Source organism: Chelon labrosus, assembly GCF_963514085.1.
Source record: "Chelon labrosus genome assembly, chromosome: 12".
Lineage (NCBI taxonomy): Eukaryota > Metazoa > Chordata > Actinopteri > Mugiliformes > Mugilidae > Chelon > Chelon labrosus.
In genome coordinates this window covers 25,179,553-25,198,161 of record NC_140345.1, presented here as the reverse complement: position 1 = coordinate 25,198,161, position 18,609 = coordinate 25,179,553, and the positions used below count along the sequence as shown (strand labels likewise).

At 41.7% G+C, this 18,609-nt stretch overlaps 1 protein-coding gene across 2 annotated transcripts in view; it reads left to right on the top strand.

The window, feature by feature from the left end:
- grik2 (glutamate receptor, ionotropic, kainate 2) overlaps positions 1-18,609 on the top strand; it is a gene marked incomplete at its 5' end in the record, with an annotated part of 218,365 nt that overhangs the window by 70,428 nt on the left and 129,328 nt on the right. For both annotated transcript variants that reach the window (XM_084557525.1, XM_084557526.1), the window contains 2 exons: positions 345-602; positions 13,766-13,947. In XM_084557525.1, the coding sequence (XP_084413651.1) occupies positions 345-602; positions 13,766-13,947 (440 nt within the window). The remainder of the gene's footprint in view (positions 1-344; positions 603-13,765; positions 13,948-18,609) is intronic.

Below are 18,609 nucleotides of genomic sequence, written 5' to 3'. Positions count from 1 at the left end.
CCACTGCGTTTTCTAGATGCTATTATTGCCAACAAAAGTGAACCAAGGTGAGCTAGACGCACTTCTAGTCGTTGCTCCACTTGTCTCCTGCAGTCCCCTGCAGTTTTGACTCTACTTCATAGAGATACTGGATTTCAGCAAAAAGGAACTCTCCTCTGGCTTCTTCCTGCATTCAAGCACAACGCATGGAAGGTTAATTGGTGATTCTAAATTGTTATTTGTCATTCTGTGCAAGTCCTGTGTCTAGGGTATACCCCACGTCCCGCCCAATGTCAGCTATGGTGGTAATTGGTAATTGATAATGGATGGATGGAACTAACTCATCGAATGTTTCCCCTCTCTAGCCTGCGACCAACTTTCTCTTGGGGTGGCAGCCATCTTCGGCCCCTCTCACAGTTCCTCAGCCAATGCGGTCCAGTCCATTTGCAATGCCCTGGGGGTCCCACACATCCAGACCAAGTGGAAGCACCAGGTGTCGGACAACAGAGATGTCTTCTATGTAAGCCTCTTTCCAGACTTCTCCTCCCTCAGCCGGGCCATCCTGGATCTCGTGCACTTCTTCAAGTGGAAGACGGTCACCGTGGTTTATGATGACAGTACTGGTAAGTACCACAAACTATTCTTGAACTTTTAACATCTCCTCCTTTTGTTTCTTAACAGCTGTAGAGCCGTTACCCCAAGGGTAATTTTTTTTTAGTGTTCTGGAAACTGTTCCCACTCTGTTTAGTTTTTAATGAGATCAGTAGGATTTATCCTGACCATGAGTTTCAGTACTAAATACTGTTCCAAACCATGGTTGCTGACCCTCCAGACCAAGAGTGTCAAATATATGGCACAAGGGCAAAAACAGTCCACCAGAGGGTCCAATCTGGCCCGCAAGATGAATTGGGGAAGTGGACAAACTGCTATTTCTAATTTGTCCACTAGGGAGGCCGTATTTTAGTAAGAGTTGCGGACATAACACAAAACACAATTTTAATTGCTCAAAATAGTGCAAATATAGCTTAGATTAAGGCAGGGTTGCTTGACTTGACTACTTGTTGCTTTCTGTACTGATATGCAAATCCATAGTAATAATATATAAGAGCAGAGCTGCCACCATTTGCAGTCTGTGAGGTGAGAATTAGTGAGGCTGCCCTTTTGACTGGTTACCTTGTTAATCAGGGAAGACGATCTTCTCTACACCTTGCCATTACTGCAGTCCAGGTTGCTGGTTGACAAATAAGCCAGCAGGCTGAGTACAAGTGCCATATGCCAGAGGTCAGGGTGTGTGCCAGCCTGAACACAGGCTGCCAGGCCACCCAGAGCTCCATCCAGCAACACACCGGGGCCACTGCACAGGGTCTTTTAACTTTATATATGCTATATTACGAGCAGGCAGTTGACCAAGTGATTAAAGGAAATATGCAAAGAGTAATGTTGAATGTTTTATTCATGAACTCGTTGATTCTCTCTGATACACATACAGTGCCGATTAAAAGTATTTGCACCACTCAGAATTTTTTACATTTCTGTAGAAAATAAAAATGACTTAAAACTTCAACTGATTTTCACACAATTCCTGAAAGTAGACATATAGAACCCAGTCAAACAAACGGAACAGAAATATCATGCTTTGGTGTTTGTTTATTTGGGAAAATTAGCCTATCTGTGAGGTGCAAAAGTAAGTGCACTTTGAGGATTATAAGTGGATTTTATGGCCAAATTAGAGTCCGTCTGCTGAGAAGTGTTTCCAATCAGTGTAATGAGACTACGGTGTTGTTCAGTGTCCCGTTTGGTTTTAAAAAAAAAAAGTGGCCCAGGAAGCGTATGATGGCACGGACAAATGAGCTTTCTGAGGAGCTCAGAGAACGAGTTGCTGTTGTCGATTGTCAGGGTCTGAAGAGTTTGGGAATCAAATCCACAGTCAGACAGATTGAAGACAAATAGAGGAGATCGTAATTTTGCATCGCTGTACTTGAACATTTCGGTTTTGGGTCAATCGTGTGCAGGACAGGGCACCCAAGAAGCAAACATGAGCACACACAGCAGACACAAATGCACATGCGAAAGGGTTTAACTGGTTACGATGTGTGTCAGATTTAAGCTGTAGGAATGCTCAGTGTGTGTGTGCATATGTGTGTGTGTGTGTGTATGTATATGGAGGGGCTCTGGGGGTGGTGCTGTAGGTCATGTAGAAACCTTCAGGGAGAAATTGATTGTCGCTGATCCCACCACCTCTGTTAATTAAGTTGTAAAGTGGACACAGCTAGTTCACCATGTGGTTAATAATGGCTTGATTTTCTGTCTAAGTGATCGGAAATGAGATCCTGGCCCAAACTGCGAAAAGCTTTCTCAGTGTCACCATTTACACAGGTGGCTTGATAGTGAGGGCGGATAGCATCAACAGTGGACACGGAGGAATCGGATCGGCTCGGAGCCCAGGAAGTGGCTCAGAAGGGATTTAGTTTCTTTTCCGCTGCTGCATTGCAAACCGCATCTCTTGCCTGATGTACCGAATCAAAGCCTGTGCACATTTCCATTCAACATATGCTCACGGGCTCTCCCTGTGACCACCCTCCCTCCCCCCGATCTGCTGCTCTCTACCATGTCTACTTTTCAGGAACGGCATATAAAGGAGGGTAGGAAACAATCTCTCACTTTGTGCTGTTTTTTCCACCAAGCGGGGAGCAAACAAGCAAATCAATAACCATAATGGGACTCCTTTAACGGCTCAACTTTATAATAGCAAAACTGGGATGGCAGCAGCATGTGTTATAGCTCTCCCAGCCAGCCATAACATCCATACCACTAGCTGGAACACTGCTGCTGCTGCTACTACTATTGCTGCTGCAAAGTTTGATTAGGCCATGAGGGAGAACAGGCTACTATACAATAAAACACTGTCCCCGGGAAAGAAATGTCTTTCTGCGGTTCAGAGTGCGGACTTCATTCTGCCCTTCATTGTGAATTTGCAGTAAGTTAACAACCCTGTCTCCCAGGTCCTGATTTGTTTTCTGTCTTGAGTTTGTGTTTTACCCCTCGTGTATTTTGTGTTCACGGTGTCTTGTTCTTAGCCTGCTATAGCCAAACGCAGTTCTTATCAAAATATGACTCTGGTGACACTCCATCTGGACTCCACTGAACTGATGCAGAGAAAAAAATATCTCCGCACACAATTGGATTGTCCAACAAGAAATCAGAGCCACAGCCACTTCTGTCCATTTCTGTATGAAGTCTGTCCACGGTACACGTATCAGTCATAACATTATGACCACTGACAGGAGAGGTAAATAACATTGACCATCTTGGGAAACTTCTGGACCTGGCATTCATCGGTGTGGATGTTACTTAGACATGTAGCACCCACCTAGACCAGACCAGGCACCCCCACCCCATAGCAATGACACTCCTTGATGGCAGCAGCCATCCCCAGCAGGATGCAGCCTGACACAGACACACACACACAAACACTTTAGGAACAACTAAAAAAAAACATGAAGAACAGCACAAGGTGTTGACCTGGCTTCCAAATTCACTAGATCCCAAACTGATCAAGATCCACAGAGGCCACAGGACACCCTGATGAGTCACAACTGTTTTGGAGGCACAAGGGAGACCTACACAATATTAGGAAGGTGGTCATAAGATCATGGAATTACTTGGCAGGTGACAACAATGTTAAACGAATTTAATTGATATTGCTTTGTTGTTATGGGAGTCTCCATTTCATTTGCCACTGTAGGTTGCTGCCTAGCTAGCCTTATACATAATTTGCATAAAAATGCCTACATTTCCTGAGAAGCCCGCCATAAACACAAAGAGGAGTTTTGTGGTAGCAAACACCATAATTTATTTTTAACACTACAAAATCCCTAGGATTTACTTGGTAAATGACTGATGGGAATCTATCTATCTGTTCCACAGAAGTCGCATCATTTTTAACAGTCTTTAAAATGGCCTAATAAATACAAGATATTTTTTTTCTTAAGAGCATAAATGTTTTCACTAAATTCAGTTTGAATTTCATTTTTAATTCTGGTATGTGTTGTGTACAGTTTTGTCCTGTTTTCCGCTCCAGTGGGGTGAACTCAATATTTAGAAGTCATCTCCCAGGCGGCAGCATGGATATCCACCAAATGCTGTATTTTACAGTACCGTTATAATATTTCACTCCAGATGATATGTTTGGAGGACAGAATGTTTTGGCCCCACCGCCAGCATTGCGAAAACATCAGGCTCAATATCAGCCTCGTCAACCCTTTTCTGTTTATAGCGTGATTTGAGCAGCATCCTGAGGCTGCCCTTGAGGTGGCAGAGGAAAGAGCAGAGATGCCGTATTACCGTTCAAATCACATCTACATTCGCTGTGATTCAGCTCACAGTCATTCTTCCTCCTGCGGTGTTTTGCTCCTCTCTGTTTGTCAGCCCTCGGAACATCTCGTGAAAAGCAGACAACAGCCAACACGAAACAATAATTTAACCATACATTTTGCTCAATTAGATCATCATTTAATGCATGTTCTTCTTTCTTTTTCCCCTGGGTGACCTGCTTGACGAAAGGTCAGCTTGACAGCATGTTCACTGCAAGTAACATGGGGGACTGCGTGTTGTAATTCCAAAGTGGTCATTTGTGGGATTCATGGAAATGATTGTGGGCAAAGTGTCCCAAACTAAATTGGCATTTAGAGAGTGGGCATGTTCACAACAAAGCAAACCACACCTTAACCGATCTAAGGAGGTTTATTGGTAGACGGGACCTGAGGGAAACGGATGGTCAACGGAAAAGGGTGAGACGGGGGGAATGCAGAGATGGATGATGGTCTTCGGATGCAGAGGAACACAGGGAGTTAGAGACTTAGGTCGGGGGCACGTCTCAGAAAGTTTCAACTCTTTGTCCTTCTTTTAATTTCTTTTTAATGGGAGAGGGAAGAGGAAGAGAAGGAAAAAGAGTTATGGGGAGGATGGTGTTTGTGATCAAAGACGAACAGAGAGAGGGGGGTGAGCATGGGAAATAGAGCGACGAGGTGTGGTCTTGTTCCTGCAGCAACAGATGGGAGAATATGTCATGAGTATGTGTGCTCATGGAATTAATACAGTTCTCAATGTGGTAGGACACCAGACTTAAGGTTTATGGACAGTAGCTTTCTGGAGTTGAAGCAGAAATGGAATTATCTTATTATTGTATAACAACATGTAACTATGAATCGTGTTTTAATTAGCTTAGCATAATTCCTTTTTTTCACAGGGCCTGTAAGCCAGACCAGAAAAGAAACAAACAGAGAGGATGCATATTTGCATTAAAGCAGCTGACACCATAGGTTGCTTGAAAAGAGAGCAGTGAGATAGGTGCATTCAACTGGTTGCAATCTGCAACCCCAACATTAGATGTCACTAAAATCGTACACACCGGACCTTTAATAGGAGTAAAAATGGGCTCAGACTGTAGGAGGTTTAAAGTTTAAAGTCCTACTGATTAACACACCACAAGATATTAGAGTTATTGTACCAGAAATTGTACCAGCTAAATGAGAGTGGAACAGAAAGTGGTTGGGAGCCAAAGATGGATGTCTATTCTTCAACAATAACTATAATATATACAGGTGTGCTAGCTAGCGCCAATCTCCATAGCTGCTCTGTGTCCTTATGGATTTGTATCTTTTGTCGCTTATTAAGAAAATACTGGTGCAGTCACCCAGATTTTAAATCCTAAAATCTGTGGATGGAATTAAAACCTACCGAGAAACAGTCATTGTTAGGATTAAACCCTCTTTCTACAATAAATGTGTTTTAATAAAGCTCCAGTCTTCTCTGCAGACTGATCTCAGTTTGGCAGTGTGAAACTCTCTGTATCTACAGCATCTAAAGACATGCGAGTGTACCTGTTCTTGTTAGACCAGGCAGTATATATGTATATTGCACCAGTGAGAGTCTTTCCAGTGTACTTCACATCGAGTCCCTGGACCTCCACAGTAATCTGTTTCAATTTTATGTGCGCGTAAGTCCCAGTTCCATCATACGCTCCACTACCACTCAACAGTGTAAAGAAGGGCTCGCTGACCCTTCACAGTTCACCATGCTAATTTCACTTGTGCCCTGGTGGAATGACAATGAAAGCCGCAATGTTTTCTGCGGTTTGATCTGATAGTATCGTCTTATGTTTTGTGGAAACTGGATTGTCAAACAAGCCAAACAAACTATGCACTAGTGCAGAGCATTTGCAACGTTGAGCGCGAGCAATGCATCTATTTCTGCGCGCCGAGTGAGGAAAATTTATGGCAGCCAAGTCCACGAAACCCTTTAAAGTGTGCAGCAACGTTTTTATTTCTTTTCTTTTTCTCGGTTGTTTCATATCCCCTTAAAAGAGGTTAGGACAGAACATATTGTGCCTTCGCTTTGCCTCTTAGCTGATCAGAGTGGAGCGCTGTCAAGGTGTGAAGACAACCCACATGGTACCAGATGCCACGCTAAAATCGACTGATGAATGGGGCTCATCTCCCTGCTCACGCTCATGGAGATACTGTAGGTAATATTGATAAAAGGATTTTTTTTTTTTAGCGAAACTGCTTCCCACCCACACACCTGGACCTGAAGTGTCAAAGCCAAATAAATAAGTAATTATGATCAATATAAGTTTCGTAAATTACTACAAACTGCAGAGGTCTGGACGTTTGTGAAGGAGGCGTTTTCTGATACTGAGAGTGCACATTTCCCATCCAAAACCCCATACTCCCCCATACTGGCTAGATTTTTTACTTCCTATTTCGTGCTAGAGCATGGTCTGGCTTCTGTTGTGCTTTCCAAAGCAACTTTTATGCTCATCTCACTTGCTGCTCACACAAATATGCCCATCAGGTAGTAGCAGTTCAGCAACCTTGTGCTACTATTCTCTACTGTCTCTGTCATGGAAAATAAACCTGGGGAATTAAATAAGAAGACAGCCACAAAACGGTCCCATATCTCCCGGCCAGTTTGAAGCACTTCTCTACAATACCATGGCCATTCAGATCAATTCAATGCAATTTTATATACACTGCCTGGCCAAAACAAAAGTTGCTGCCTGGATTTAACTAAGCACACAGGTACGACCCTCCTATTGGATAATTAATGCATGGACAAGTTTCTTTCAGCTGGCAACAAGTTATTTAACCCCAACTGATGCAACGAGGGGCGGCACAGCAAGAAGGTCACCGGTTCGAATCCATGGGCCGGTTGGCCTTTCCGTGTGGAGTTTGCATGTTCTCCCTGTGTCTGTGTGGGTTCTCTCCGGGTACTCCGGCTTCCTCCCACCATCCAAAGACATGCTCATTAGGTTAATTGGCGATTCTAAATTGACCGTAGGTGTGCGTGTGAGTGTGAATGGTTGTCTGTCTCTCTGTGTTAGCCCTGCGATGGACTGGCGACCTGTCCAGGGTCTCGCCCGATGACAGCTGGGATAGGCTCCAGCAGACCCCCGCAACAGGAATAAGCGGGAATAGAAGGTGAATGAATGAATGAATGATGCAACGAGTAGCTTCTCATTTCTTAAACAACCATGTCTAAAGACACATCCTGTGGTCGTGGAAAAGATTTTAGTCTGTTTGAGAAGGGTCAAATCATTGGCATGCATCAATCAGAGAAAAACATCTAAGGAGATTGACCCATTGAGAATCTTTGGGAAGTACTGGAGAAGGCTTTGTGCAGTGGTCAGACTCTCCCATCATCAATACAAGATCTTGGTGGAAAAATGAATGCAACACTGGACGGAAATAAATCTGGTGAAAATGCAGAAGCTTATTGAAACAATGCCACAATGAATGCTTGCTGTAATCAAAGCTAAAGGCGGTCCAACGAAATATTAGACAATACTCAACAGAACCCAGCCTGAAACAACCAGAGCAAGCACTGTGGCAGAAAAAGAGATGCAGGAGGAACGTAATAAACGTACATCTGTCATACATACATACATGCATCTAACTAAAGCATACACGTTGAATTTGACAGTGACTCAAGTCCTGAACAGTCAAAGTTGTATAAGGTAATAGCTAGGAGCCTTTTGGTAAGGTCTGACAAGCACCTGCTCTGCATCTGAGCCGTGTAACCCTCCCTCTTGCGTCACACGTTCATGTCTCATTTATGCTTTTAAATAAGAGATTCTGAGCTCCTCGGCTCGCCATGTATTTTATGCACGAGGAATAATAAAGACCTGAAAACATGTCTCTACGGCAAATGCGCTATTGTACTACTAATGACAAGGGCTGAGGTTTCAGATCTTGCAGCAAGCAACTTGTTCTTTTTTTTTTTTATTTTGTAGATACTCTTTTTGAGAATGTCTACAAAACAAAGACGCGTGTGATTAATAGTTGACTTTGTCGTACAGTGATTAAATGAGAAGGGAGTTATAAGAGACTGCTGTAAACCCAGTTTTTTTCCAGTGGGGCACTATTGTTCATGTGCATTTGATTTGTGTTAGGACTACATATAGTAACTTAAGACATTTGCCTCCCCCCTCAAATTAATTACTTTGCACTAATTCTAAGGCAGAATTTTTTACAGTGAGAAATGGAACGGTGGTTCACGGCATTGGACTCCTTTGAGCTCGTATGATTTAGAGCCTGTTGCACTACGGCACGTATGATAACAAAGACAATTTTTACTGTTTAGCGTGTCCCACATTTACGCTCGCAGGCTCGTTTTATTTATAGCGAGGGAAGAGCGTCGTGCGCGTTCTTGCCTCCACATTCCCGAGCAACTGCGAGGACCCTTGACCGCCGGCCCGCTTTAATCTTTCTCCAACGTGTTCCGCGCGTTTAATTGAACATAAATAAGCCAGCCGACGTAGCGGGGGTCACATTAACCTTGACCCCGCGAGTCTGCAGCTTAGCGATTCATCAGCTATTGCTTCCATCATGCGCCGCTGCGGATTGGCCGTCTGGGGGAATCGCTTTAACGTCTACATGGCCGATGATGATTGAGCAGCCCAGTAAAAGGAACTCTTCTTCCTTGTCGGTGGCAATGCACAGGGGGGAGTTGTGAAGGGAACGCTTGAGCGGCCGCTCCCTCGCAAGGATATTTATCACAGGCGGACTGATCTGTTTTACGCTCAGGAGACTCCCAGACGGCAGCATAATAAACGCTTAGAGAGGATGAAATATTCATGCAGAGTTAAATATGGATCCTGGAGTGGTTACTACGCATTAAACACAGTCAATACTGATCAGCGCTGACACCCCTCTTTTATCCCACTCCAGATTTTTTCCCCCGTTAGATTTCCTGCGGGGCGGCACGCGCAGATTTCGGGGAAATGTATGGAGGACGGTTCAGCCATGCAGAATGGAAAGGGGGAATCTTAGCGGCGAGCTGAGCAGCGAGAGAGAGGTGCTCTGACATGTGTTTATGACGAGCGAGTGCAGCAGTCAGATGTGTCAGGCAGCTTTTATCGATGTTAACTAACTAACCGTAAAACTGAGATTGCTGCCCAGCTGCGGAAGCGGTTTTTCTCCTCAGACAGCTCACGCAACATCAAGTGCTCACATGTGATTGGACACAAGTCAGACAGCTCACGCAACATCAAGTGCTCACATGTGATTGGACACAAGTCAAATAAAACACACACGCACGCACACACACACACTCCCTCGCTTTCTTTTACATGAATTTTACAAATGTGCAGGTCCGAACCAAGTGGCAGCCATGAATGAAGACCTTTCATATATTTGTAAAGAACATGGTCGGGACTAAACGGATCAGCTTGGGTCCGTCTGTCCATGTGTGTGTCCATCTGTCAGATACAGTATAAAAAAATAAAAATGAGGGAAGGTCTTTTTTAAAAAATAATTCTCAAAATGACATTTAGTGGTATAATTTTTTTAAGCTGTAAGGCTTGAGGTTTAGTTTGAGGCTGCAGTTATTCAATTCGTGTGCCCTACACCTCTGGCACTTAGCTTGGCTCAGTCAGAGAGTGAGAACTACTTGTGCATGGCGAGAAATAAGACATACACCGATCAGGGCATGACATTATGACCACCTTCTTAATATTGTGTAGACAAGACATCCCCCTTGTGCCTCCAAAACAGTTGTGACTCATCAGAGAATGGACACTGGTCTTCTGAGGGTGTCCTGTGGTGTCTGGAAACAAAATGTCTTTGTGGGGGGCCTTTGAGGGGAGGGACCTCTGTGCATCATCCCATAGATACTTGATCAGTTTGGGATCTAGTGAATTTGGAGGCCAGGTCAACAGCTTGTGCTGTTCTTCATGTTTTTTTTTAGTTGTTCCTAAACTGTTTGTGTGTGTGCATCCTGCTGGGGATGGCTGCTGCCATCAAGGAGTGTCATTGCTATGGGGTGGGGGTGCCTGGTCTGGTCTAGGTGGGTGCTACATGTCTAAGTAACGTCCACACCAATGAATGCCAGGTCCAAAAGTTCCCCAGCAGAACAGTGAATTATCATAAGATGGTCAATGTCATTTACTTCTCCTGTCAGTGGTTTTAATGTTATGGCAGATCACTAGAATCACATAGCTGGCAAAAGCATAAATTAACATAGTCAGCATAGTTATTTTCCCCAGCAGGCCACAGCTACTGTACTGTTGTGGTTTATGTGTTTATGGTTCATATATAGTAGCTACAGCCCCCGTAGCCTTTAAATGAGCTATTCATACTATTTTTACACTCTTGTTTTCACACACACATATTTATTCACATCCAGGTCTTACATGTCCACGGTTACTGGGCGTTGTGTGACACAACAGCAAACATCCACAGTCTGGCTTGTTTACATTTCATGCAGTAATGTTTCAGTGGCCAGCTGAGAATTCACTTTGCCCTGTGATGGTTAACTGGAACACTGCCAGTGTCTCACAGGTCAACACTCTGGGGATATCATCATCAGTGTGCGACAGAGTGTTTGATTTAATGAAAAACCAGCGACTGGCTGCTGAAGCTCCAGCAGTCTGCAGGCTGGTTTCCCACAGTGCAGTGCACTCATCTGGAAGCAGGAAGTAAACAAATAATGCCACAGGCCAAACAGCTGGGGACGGTGGACTGTGGGCTGAGACGCAGGAAGCTGCTGTGCCAGCCCAGGCCGATGTGTCTATTTGCAGATGTAATAACCACTACTGGCTTTGTATTGAAAATAGCATCTGGTGCAGGGACCGTCTCAAACTTGACATTGAATGTTTCTTGAAATGATCTTAAAATAAATAATTAAATGAATTTAAAAAACATTAGATTATACTAACAATCACATTTGAAGGGTTAGAATTTGAATTTGGTCTACCCTCCAAATGTCTTCAAGTAGTCCAAAATACACTGCATCATCATCGACAGACCACATCACCCTCAGCTCTTCGGCAGCTCCACCGGCTTCCAATAAAATCCAGTATTGAGCACAAGATCTTTACCATCAAGGCCCTTCACAACCAAGCACCATCATATCTGTCTGAACTTCTCCATTTATATTAACCCTCCCGTACGCTCACATCCTCCTCAGCATCCAACTCAGCTCATTGCCCCACCTGCCTGACTGCCCACTGTGCGTTAAATCTGCTTTTATTTTATTTTTATTGCATTTTATACTGTATTCCAATGGTATTTTTGCAGAGGAAAAGTAACGGCATAGTTCAAGCACCAAGAAACAATCACCTGTGTAGAGAAAGTCAGTTTAGTAGCGGTTTTTCGTTTTTAACAAGGCTTTAGCCACTATAGTGGACCATTTTAGAAAGTACATAACTGAACTAAATACAGCATCCATTGAGCTTTACCTACGATCCTCTGTAAGTGTACCATTATCTTGCACTGATTTTCAAATATTTTACAGAGTGACTAAAAATCCACGGGCTAACATTACACAGAGGTGTTTAAAGGAGAGTTGGGTTTGGATGGTAGAGTGAAAGAGATGCAACAAAAGGGCAAAGAATCAAAATATATATATAACACTGAACAACACTGTGAGGAAATATTAACATGTGATAAAAAAAAGTAATGGATACAGCCAGAACTAAGCATACAACATCCAGTTATTACAGTGTTCCCCCGTTTATCGCGGGGTTTACGCTCACCCCTGCAAAAAGTGAGAATCCGCGAAGTAGCGACCGCATATTTATTTTATTATTTATACTGTTGTATATTATTTTAAACCTTTATGAGCCCTTCCCACACTCTTATTAACCTTTTCCATATCTTCTATGCTCTTAAACACTTTCTACACTCAAAAAAACATACGTAATATTTTAGCAACAAAAAAAAATATATGTAATAACTTTAACATCAGTTTATTTTATTGCAAAAATACAATAATTAATGTGTAAAAATTCATATATGCCACAGAATTCGGCGTTTAAACAAGCTCAAACACAAGCGGCCATTACCCGTGCTTTCCATTGTCTCACCAGTCATTTTCTACTGGTACTACTTTTTATCTTTTAATATATGTTTTAATTGATTTTTTTTTTTTTTTTTTTTTTTAGGATAGAAAATGCTTATTTTACAGCAGAAATAGTTAAAATAATAAATACATTAAAATTTAAAAAATATATTTATTGTCTGTATTTTCCGCGATATAGCGAATTTTCCGTGATATAAAATTAGATATGTATGAATTAAAAACCTGCGAAGCAGCGAGGGACGACTGTACACCAAAGAAACACTTCTTTTGTCCAGTATGATTTTAACTGTGAGTCAATGTTCTAGAATAAATTCAAAATGATCCATATTTATGTTTTTTGATCAAGCTTCCCATCAGCAGGACAACACTTATCATCAGTATCGCCCAAAACGCCTACCACTCACTCTTTTCTGATGTTTTGGTTGCGGTCTGGTTATCACGGGTAACACTGCGGACAGGAAACAATCATAATTCATTCGCCACCTTTATGTTTATCAAGTGATGGCGCTGTATGAGCAGTCTCAAATGGTGAAAGCCAAAAATACAAACTATCATCAATTAGACACTTACACACGGCATTTGTCAAACTAGGAACAGAAAAAAAAAAACCTGACAGATCAAGCAAAGGCACAGCAAGAAATCACATTCTCGATTTCACTGAAAAGTAGCTCTAATTAAAGGAATAAAAAGAAAAAGAAAATTTCAAAACACAAAATATTCAATTGTAAATAAGCGTCTGTCATTTTGCTGCAATACAGAAATGATTGATCAGTTAGTTAGCAGCAGAAATACTTAAACTTATTGATTTTATCCGTCAAAATAAAGATGTTTCTGCTTCAGCTAAAGTCAATTTCCCCCGACAAGGTTGACTCCATACATATTCTATACACAACAATGAGTGGCCCACAGAAGAAGAGGGGAATCAATAGTGACTACATCTATGATGGATGATGGATGATGAATGATGCTAATATACAGCATTGTGATGATATGTGCATTTTGTTTCCTGTTGTATTTGTTGCATTGTGGGGGACAAAGGACAAAAAGGACAGAGAGAGAGATATGGGAAAATAAGAAATGAAAAGACACAGAGGGACAAATATTGTGTTTTGAATTGAAAACAGCAAGAGAGGGCAGGGGAGGGCGTTGAGGAGGAATGGATTTTGTTAGAAACGAACCGGTGACAGAACTATTTCTCTGCAGCTTCGTTATCCTCACTCTAATTATAACCGCCGCTGCCAAAAGAATCAGTAGCTGTTACCTCAGTTACTGCGGAAAGATACGTATATTTCAGATTTCCTTTCAGGAAATAGATTGTCCTCATGGGAGCAGGACTGCATCAGCTTCAGCTTCAACTAGAGGCAGAAGGAATCATTAAAATGTTTCTTCTCTTTTCTTTTTTTTGCTGTGGTTTTCTCTTCAGGTCTGATTCGGTTGCAAGAACTTATAAAGGCGCCATCGCGGTACAACATCCGTTTAAAGATCCGGCAGCTGCCCACAGAGACCAAGGATGCCAAGCCGCTGTTAAAGGAGATGAAAAGGGGAAAGGAGTTTCACATCATCTTCGACTGTGGCCACGAAATGGCTGCTGGGATCCTGAAGCAGGTGTGTGTGTACATTCGATATACCTTCCTACATCTTTGAGGATGTAAATCATTTGAGTCTTCAAGCGGGAAAGCAGAGAGACAGTTAGGGAACGTAGGAATGAATGTGAGAAAGCCTCTTCCTGTTCTTCCCGCGTCTCAGATAAATAGATAGATAGATACTTCATTTATCCTCCAGCCCTGCCCCTACCACAGAGCCCTCCTTCTGGATCAGCTTGTGAGGTGTCCTTCTTCTTAGTGCTGCCTCCCCAGCGCACCACAGCGTAGAAGAGGACACTGGCAACGATAGTCTGGTACTACAGCTTCCTGCTAAAGCACACTTCACTGAAACTGTAGCTGACACATAGGGACGTATTTTGTTTGCGATTTGCATAGTGAGGGGTTCATGGGTCGGAGTGGCGCTGAATCTTAATGACACCTCAACAGCAGTATCTCCATAGACTCAGGAGTCAACTTTAGGTTTTCCCAATACTGGAACTGCAATAGAGGCCTAGTATGTAACTGCTCTAACATTTTGCAGTGAAGTCCTAAACGCTTTAAGCACACTATAAACAATTCTGTTTGCACAGTACTATTAAGTAGCTACTGCTCATTGCTTATGCACTGCTTAATTGCTCACTTTATCTGCATTTTGTATCGTCTGATTTATCATCCACCCATCTCCTTTATTGTAAATTATGATATGTTATAGTTCCTGTTTACAGTCTACTCACATTTAACGCACAATGTATATGTTTATAGTACTTCATTCAACCACTGTGTACATTTAGCTCACTCACCTGCATATATGGTCTCACCTGTACATAGGTTTCAATCTGTAAATAGTGTCCATATGCTGTAAAAACAACCTGTACATTACTGCTTATACACCACACTATTTATGCCACGTGCACTTACTGCCTATTGCACTTCTGCTAGTTTAATCTAATCTAAACACAGTATTATAGTGTATGAATTACAACAATCATTATCCCAAAGTAACTAAATACTAAGTTTACTGGGATATAATATTTTTGACGATAGACTAAAACAATAAATAGACATTATTTACAATTATTTTTTTTAATCAAATGCGTTTAATCTGAATGGAATACAATTTTTGCTGGGCCCATTTTTGTCATGCGCTCCACCAATGAACACAAACATCTTGGTTTCTAATCCAAAATGAATCAGTTTAACAGCAAACTGGTCAAGGCATGTTTATTTATTAATATTTAATTTAATTTTTTTTTTTTTTCTTTTTTCAAATGACATGCATTCAGTCTACAGATTTAAGGGATCACTGAGTACAAACCGCCTCGAGGCAATGTACGGCAGGTTTCATTAGTGCGGGTCATAAATTAGTTTTTATCTCCCACGACGGTGTCTGAGACGTTTTGGATGAATAAAAAATGATACTTTGCATTTTCCCAAAGAATTTCAAAGAACCCGAGTACAGATTGCAGCGTTCTGGGATCAGGCTGTATCTTTTACTGAAGCACAACATGCCACCGTTTCTTTTGAAGGCTGTCAAGTGTGGCGCGTTCATCGAGCAGGCCACCTGGTACTGCTGTGATTAAAATGGATGTAGCATTGCTGTTTAGTTGTGCATCCTGGAATTCTTACCTGCGGGCTCAAGCAACTCCGTTAACAAGCGTTCGTAGTTTCTCCTGCTAATGGGATTTATGAAAAATGGAAGACAACATGATTCAAGCCAAAGCACCCTGTCACTCTCCCACAGTTTTAATCAATGCCTAAGAGGTAGATTGCTGGGGAAGGTCAAGGACATCTTTCATTAATAATGTCAAAGAGAAGCCCTGCTAATGGGAAGTCATGAAAGACTCAAGCATCCCGCTCTGATATGCCGGTCATGTCACACAACTTTATGTTGCCCCCACGGAAACAACAAAGACAACGAGACTGATATTAATTTAACACTGCCATTATTTGATTCCGGTGCAGAGAATGACTTAAGACGCGTAATACAAAATACAACAACTTGGTCTTAAATGCTGTATACTAAGGTATCACACATTACACAAAAGCAAAACTATTAAAAATACAAGTCAGAAGTGGTTCATGCCAATGGAGAATTCCTATTCTAAAACAAAAAGAAGTTTACCGCCTTCACAATAACTTAGCAAACCATAGTGTGAGGACAAAATAATTGAGATTTTGCACTATATACAGCTGTTGTTGGTAAAACATATAGTTCTAACGTTTTCTTAGCACAAACTCACAACTTTGTCGACCTGTTGCGGATACAATGTACTCGTAATTTTCTAATGTTTCATTTAACTTTAAAACGCAGAGACAGACATAAATACAGCGTTGGCATGCATAACTCCACCCGGCTTCCTTTCTGTCGTCCGAAATACAAACATTGCAGGTAAGTTTTTGCCATCGTGTTCGGTTGGCGTCTGATTACGACGTCTGCCGGTCAAGTTCAGTAGCTTGTAGTTTCTCCAAACGACATATTCTCTTGAATGACAATATGATGACTTGTCTGTGCTGAGTCTTTAGTTGTCACATTTATATTGTCACTATTGACCAGCGTCACTACACTAATGAAGACTGATTCTGCTTGCAGTGATAAAAAAAAAATAAAAATTATGCACTGGATTGCTGACTGGCTACATTTACATGGCTATATGCATGAGCCACAACCCGTGAGCCATCACACTGAAAAATCAAAAACCTGTGCAATATTTTACACACTTATTATGTCCTTTATTGTCTTTTTCAATATCTATTGAATTCTTTTATACAATTTATTGACATGTGGTCTGTCTCTTGAATATTTGGCATCTTAATTATCTAGATTCTCAGACAGCAAATGGCTAGTCAAAAACAGGAAGCAACTGCCTTATCTTCATCATTCCCCACAAACAAATAATTATATTTCATATGTCCAGCGGTTAGCATTGATGCCTCACAGCAAGAAGGTTCTGGGTTTGAATCCACAGGCCAACCATCGGCCCCACAGTCCTATACAGGACATGTTTTTACAGAAAATGAATGAATGAATATTACCATTGTTTTCAAGTATGTTGCATATTTTAGACAAAACAAAAATGAGCTTTTAAAAAAAAAAATAATAAATGAAACGAAACATGCCCCGAAAGGTTTCCAGCAGTCGACTCTCATCCCAAGGCTTGGAAATTTGTACCATGTGAGTCACCACTGAGTGGGCCGGTCCTCAGACAGAATGAAAGAGTCTTTTTTTTTTTCCTCAAGGTTTCTCACCCGATATCAGCAGCCATTGTCCCTTTCTGCCTGTTTAATCATCCTCTCCACACAGTCCTAATCTGTGATTCATATTGGTTTAGTGAGTCTCACAGCAGGCAGGACACCAATATAGAGCACAGTGCGGCTAGAACAGGGTGGCACGGAGCCAAGGCACATATGCACGGTCCGGATGATAACAGGATAATACCGAGCAGTGAGATTTTACTTCTCAGAAGTGCACTTTTAGACACAGACTGTCCTGGTAATGGGGCGCATGGGTACATATCCCCATCGGTGAACATGCTGCAGTCGATTAGTAAGACGAGTGGCTCTTTAGACCAAAGAGGAGAGTCATACTGAACTGGAAAAATTATTTTTTTATAAACATACAATTGAAAATTGAGCTGCAGCAAACCAGATCGCTTTTAATTAAGACTTCTCTTGTGTACTCAGACTTAGTTCTGGTTGTCATGTGAATCTGGTGTCTTCTCTAAGCTGTGAAAATTGAACCAGCAATGAGCATAATATCAATGCTTTGCTGCGGTGTGTCATATCAAACTGTTGAACTAATATTTTTATATAATAAAGACAGAACATAAAAAGATGCTCCTCTCCCCAGCCATACGTCCTGGCTTCTTTTAGGGGGATCCCACGCCAGACACTGCACAAAATCTGTCCAGTATGTCATGGGTCTTCCACAGGGTCTCCACGCAGTTGGGGAGCCAGGATTACCTCAACAGGGGGTGGAGGCATCCAGTGAGCATGAAAAATCATATGCCCCACCACCACTTCAGCTGTGCCTTTTAACATGGAGCATGCTCAGTTTTTGACTCTTTTTGTCTGCAAACGGCTCACAACTAAAGGCGATGGATGGAACAGTTTGACTGATTAGGACCAAGTGTCAGTGATGTCCATGCATAAAATACTGGCACCAAAATACTGATCAGATGGTTTCTTGTATATATATTGCCTGCCGTTCATGTTTCTTTGGTTTTTCATTTAATCTATTCTTATACAACCTCTTGTGCTTATAAATAATACACTTGTAAGATGCAATAATCTTCACTTCTTTCATTAAATAAAAGACAAAAAAATTATGGCTACCATTGAAATTCAGGTATTTATTAATATGTGACCAAACGGCCCGGTCCCTAGAATGTAAAACACAAATTTATGTTCCATTGTCTTACATTGAATCCCCTTACTTTCTATGCAGCTTTAAAGTCAAGCAGGCAATAAACACTGGATTCGAAATAAAAAAAAATGCACTTTATATATTACTCTATTATTGAGAAATGTTGATTTGGTCCTTGCGCCTTTTCCAGTTTGTACTAAACAGAGACACTTGAAGCATCACAGGACAAACCCTTTTGTATTTTCAGATTTAGCACAAGAGCATCAGAGAATCTATTCTTATACAACCTCTTGTGCTTATAAATAATACACTTCTTTTATT